Raw genomic sequence first — 4,436 nt, forward strand, 5'->3', positions numbered from 1 at the left:
ATGTTCATAGTTATATTATAGCTTCTAAGCGTTTTTGATTTTTTTTTCTTTCTTCAAATGGGCTGGATCATGACACCAATATTCTATGTCTGTCTGTCGGTATGAATGAATGAGATGATGGGTTTATAAATGTAGGAATGAATGTGTTGATGTACAGTTGTGTATATGTAAAACAACAAGTTAATTTATCATCATATGACAAAAGTCAAGCTTATTATTTATTATCCAATTATCCTTTGTCTTGTATACAAATATATCACTCTGTAAACTGGTAAATTATACTACATACTATATACTATATTCTATTACTTTATAACACCACTTCTTGACTTTGTATTTGGAGAGGGTTTATATAGGCTTTGCCTGTTGCCTAATCCATTTGATTACTCAATAAAATATGTTTAAATTGAAGATTCATTTGCTTCGAGCTTCGAGGTAAAATGGATAACACTCAATATCACCTATACATATCGATAAAAAAAGTTTTGGGTGAGGTATTACTAGTTATTCAATTACAATAGTCGGTTTATCAGCATCAGTTATACAAATACTTTCTACCCTGAGCGGCATCTAATATACACATGCAATTTTCTATGAGCAAATGTATAAACATCTATTTAAACACTTCTATATCATATCTATAAAATAATTGTATTCGGAAATCATTACGTCAAATAGGTTCGAACATACCTTGAGACCAAAGAGAGCAATATCATTTTTCCAAGTTATCATTTTTAAGTTTGCATGTGTAAACGACGCACAAAAATTTGGTGTAAATCCACACTTGCAGTTGTTGCTCAACACAAATTATATTCTATCTAACCCTCTCTCACACTTTTGTTGGCTTATGGGATTTTTCACGCTTCATGCTACCAACCAAAATATTCATTTGTTTCAGTTCCTTGAATTGATGTCGATGCCGAGTTAGCTTTCTATATAGTAGAGTGTGTTATGAATAGAAAAAATATAGCCTGAATATCTAACAAAACCGTCGATTCGTGTCGGTGTTAAACCTAATATTACCTGGACATTCCTATTGGGTTTCCAATTCGGGGTTTGGTAAGGAAATGCGTGCGCATTATTTGTTAACGAGGTAGGGTGGATTGCGGTACAAAAAAAACAGTTTGTCATGACAAAGCTACTGCTATAAAAGGGCCATGTACAGCACGATAGGCAGGCACATCGGCATCCGATCGTCTTGAGGCAAGTTGTCATCCAGAGAGAAAAAAAATATGGAAGGGCTACGACTGTTTTTACTTTTTGCAGTACTTTGCGTACAAGCCAAATATTCTTTGGCTTTCAAAGATTGCACTGCTGATGCCAATTGTCCCGATAATGCGAAATGCGTAACTTCCAAGTGTAAATGCGACGCCGGCTTCGAGCTCCTGGATCTGCCCTACACTGCGGCTTCTGAGGCAGTGCCTGCTTGCAGAGGTACGTTGTGAGCAATTGATATGATAAGCAATGGGTAATCTTAAGACGGCTAAATATATAGCCATGCTTATTTATTTGGGTATATCTACCTCCTGTAGATGAAAAGCTCTGCATAAAAATATAGGCAAATGTCCATATTTTAATGCCATAATGAATTTAAAAAATCAATTATAAAAGTTTAAGGTAGATTTGTCGGGTACTTGCCGATTACTCGGCCTCTTTAATTAGGTGTGATCAATTTAATTTGTTGTACAAAACTTAATTATTTTACGCGCTTACTTAATCAATTACATGATTTTACCTTTTTGTATCAAATTGCAGCAAATTAAAATCGCAAGCGCCGACCTATTGCTGTTATTTCATATAACTAACGACTGTCAAAATTAAAAAAAAAAAAGCGAAATTTTAAAATTCGGGAGCGAAAGTTCTTGCGTTTTAACACGGATGTTTATTGCTTGCCTTTCATTAGGAATATAAACTTTCGCATTAGGTGTAGTTATGATTACTGTAACTGTAGCCTACATATTCTAACGGTTGTCTTTTTCGTCACCTATTGGTCATTTAATTAAAAAAAACCATTATGATATACAACAAAAACCATTTAAAAACGATATAAGGCAAAAAAAAAAAAAATGCACGGCTAGCTGCTTGATAATGTTCAATCATTTACCCGACATGTCACTCCGTAATATACGGAGAGAGATAATAACGAATTTTCACAAGGAAAGAATAAGCCAACGGGTTTATTTACATTTGTTTTATTGGTAACTTAAGTCTTGGTAGGTTTGCTCAGAGGTAAAAGAAATGGCTCTCTACGCCAAATGCCCTGGGCTCGAGACCAAAGTCAGACTCGACTTTTCCCTATCCCCCTGTAAAATACGGAAATTTAGTATTAATAGTTAGTATGAAGTCCTGACATATTTCTCTGTATAGTTGATCAAATGTGGACCATTTTCATCCTGGTAGTCATGTTGTTTGCAGTGATAGTCCCCGTCTTCTAACCTGACAAGAAAGAAAGTTTTGAATATGACAAATATTGACAATTCTCTCGTAAATGAGAATCGGTATTAATGTTAAAACTCAGAGCTACATGTATTTTATGAATACGAATGATGAAGCAAAATATGATGCAAAAAAAAAATAAATAATAATCATAATCTTGGGGGAGAACTCATCATGCTTCGTAAATTATATATCATAAATAACCTTATTATTTCTTATCATTGTGAAAAACATTATCATATTTACATCTACTGTGAATATGATAAATTTTAGATAAATTATATATAAAATGTCCATATTGAATAACAAAATACAACTAAATGATAAAAGCCCCAGGGTTTTCTAAAAAAAAAATTTTGCACAAAGGTAAAACATAATTTATTTCCGGTATCCTTTATATTAAGCGATTAAGCCTGTAGAGCTTAAAGGTTGTGAAAAAAAAAATGAACTCGTTCGATAAATATTCTTTACATTCATAAGAAAGAAGTTTGTCATGTACCTCTTTGTAAAAATTTTCAGATTTGGGAGTTTGTAGTGAAACTGACAATTCCAAGACTGACTGTGGAACAAACGGACACTGCATCACATACGTGGACGATTATGGAGCAGTTAAAACTGTCTGTAAATGCAAGCCTGGCTACTATGGCGTCAACTGTGACAGTAAGCGAAATCTAGAGATTATAACTAAAACACTGCATCTTTCATGTTATTTTTTTGTTTTTGAAAATGCAAATTTGAATATATATTTGACATCTATAAAGTTTTCGTCTTGCATCAAAATTGAAAACACGGCAAAGAATGCATTTGGTGACAAAAAGTCACTGTAATAGTCAGAAAGCCTATGTAAAAAAAATGGCGCTTTTTAAAAAAAAGTTATTTGCTACATTATTCTATTTAATAAAATAATAAAATCAAAATAAAGCGATCAGATAGACATTTCTAAAAATAGTTTAATTTATTACACCTCAAAATAAAGCGATCCGTAAGAAATTATAGAAACCGTTTTCACCTTAAAGATGATTTATCTCGCAGCTAAAATTTTTCAATTTCAGAAACTACACCGGTTTATACCACACCAACAACCAGTCCCCCATACGTGACCACTACAAGGAAAACGGTCAACTTCGGGGCCATCATCCCAGCCATTGGAGGGGGGGTCCTCCTGCTGGCTCTACTCGCGGGAGGTGCTGCTGCCCTGACTTCCTCATCTGGATAAAAACCACTCCACATTGATCCTCCACCAACTGAACGAATGTTCTTTTCTGTCAATGAAATTTAATAAATCACGAGATGAAAAAAAATCATATATGTTCTTTTCTTTCTGGCAGTAAACAGGCATTTGATTTTAAAGGAGTTATTAAATATCTGTGCAATATGTTTTCGATGACTTAATATAGGAAAAAAGGTTTTGATTGTGAGATAGGTTAAGGTATTGAATGGTCAATGGCATTAAAGGGGCATGGTCGCGATTTTCATCAAATTTTGTTTTTCTGTTTATATTGTTTACAATGCTTGAGTGAAGCATTTCTAATGAACAATCAAAATTTGGGTGTCAGTCGTATAGTTTTAAGCAAGATGCAGTGCTTACAATTCTTTGTTATGTAAACAAGGCTCATGGCATGTTTTTGTTAACATTAATTCCATATACCGGCATAGGTTCTTCTTTAAGCTGACTTAATCAATCTGCTGATTCGTACTGATCATAAAGTAAAGTATAAAGTATATTTGCAGGTGTTTCCCTCGACTTTTGTTTATGAAATTAAAAAAAATCTCTTGACTTCCTCACGTACACATGTATGAAGGGACTTGTTTAGGTTTCGTTGAAATTGAAAAAAAAAATGAAACAAATTTTACCAGATTTATGAGGTTAAAGGTTCTGCTCATGCCTTGGCATTCTAGTCCGTTACATGTATCCATAAGATAAGATAGATTGATGCGTCATGTTGTAAATTTTGAATTTACTGTGGCAGTAAATACAAAATTTATAAGTTGTCATGTTG

At 33.5% G+C, this 4,436-nt stretch overlaps 1 protein-coding gene across 1 annotated transcript; it reads left to right on the forward strand.

Moving 5' to 3' along the window:
- Positions 1-1,165: 1,165 nt before the first annotated feature.
- On the forward strand, positions 1,166-3,727 carry LOC128160545 (protein draper-like). Its single transcript, XM_052823884.1, has 3 exons — positions 1,166-1,434; positions 2,956-3,096; positions 3,489-3,727. Exons 1-3 carry the CDS (start codon positions 1,233-1,235, stop codon positions 3,650-3,652), a joined length of 507 nt encoding a protein of 168 aa, XP_052679844.1. The 5' UTR covers positions 1,166-1,232; the 3' UTR covers positions 3,653-3,727.
- Positions 3,728-4,436: the final 709 nt, after the last annotated feature.

The sequence above is a fragment of the Crassostrea angulata genome, chromosome 8, assembly GCF_025612915.1.
Source record: "Crassostrea angulata isolate pt1a10 chromosome 8, ASM2561291v2, whole genome shotgun sequence".
In the NCBI taxonomy this organism is placed as follows: domain Eukaryota; kingdom Metazoa; phylum Mollusca; class Bivalvia; order Ostreida; family Ostreidae; genus Magallana; species Magallana angulata.

Bases quoted from the DNA above. Each gene is read 5' to 3' on its own strand.
- LOC128160545 (XM_052823884.1), top strand. From the start codon at position 1,233: ATGGAAGGGCTACGACTGTTTTTACTTTTTGCAGTACTTTGCGTACAA. The intron at 1,435-2,955 runs GTACGTTGTGAG...AAAAATTTTCAG, and splicing joins GGCAGTGCCTGCTTGCAGAG to ATTTGGGAGTTTGTAGTGAA. The intron at 3,097-3,488 runs GTAAGCGAAATC...TTTCAATTTCAG, and splicing joins CTATGGCGTCAACTGTGACA to AAACTACACCGGTTTATACC.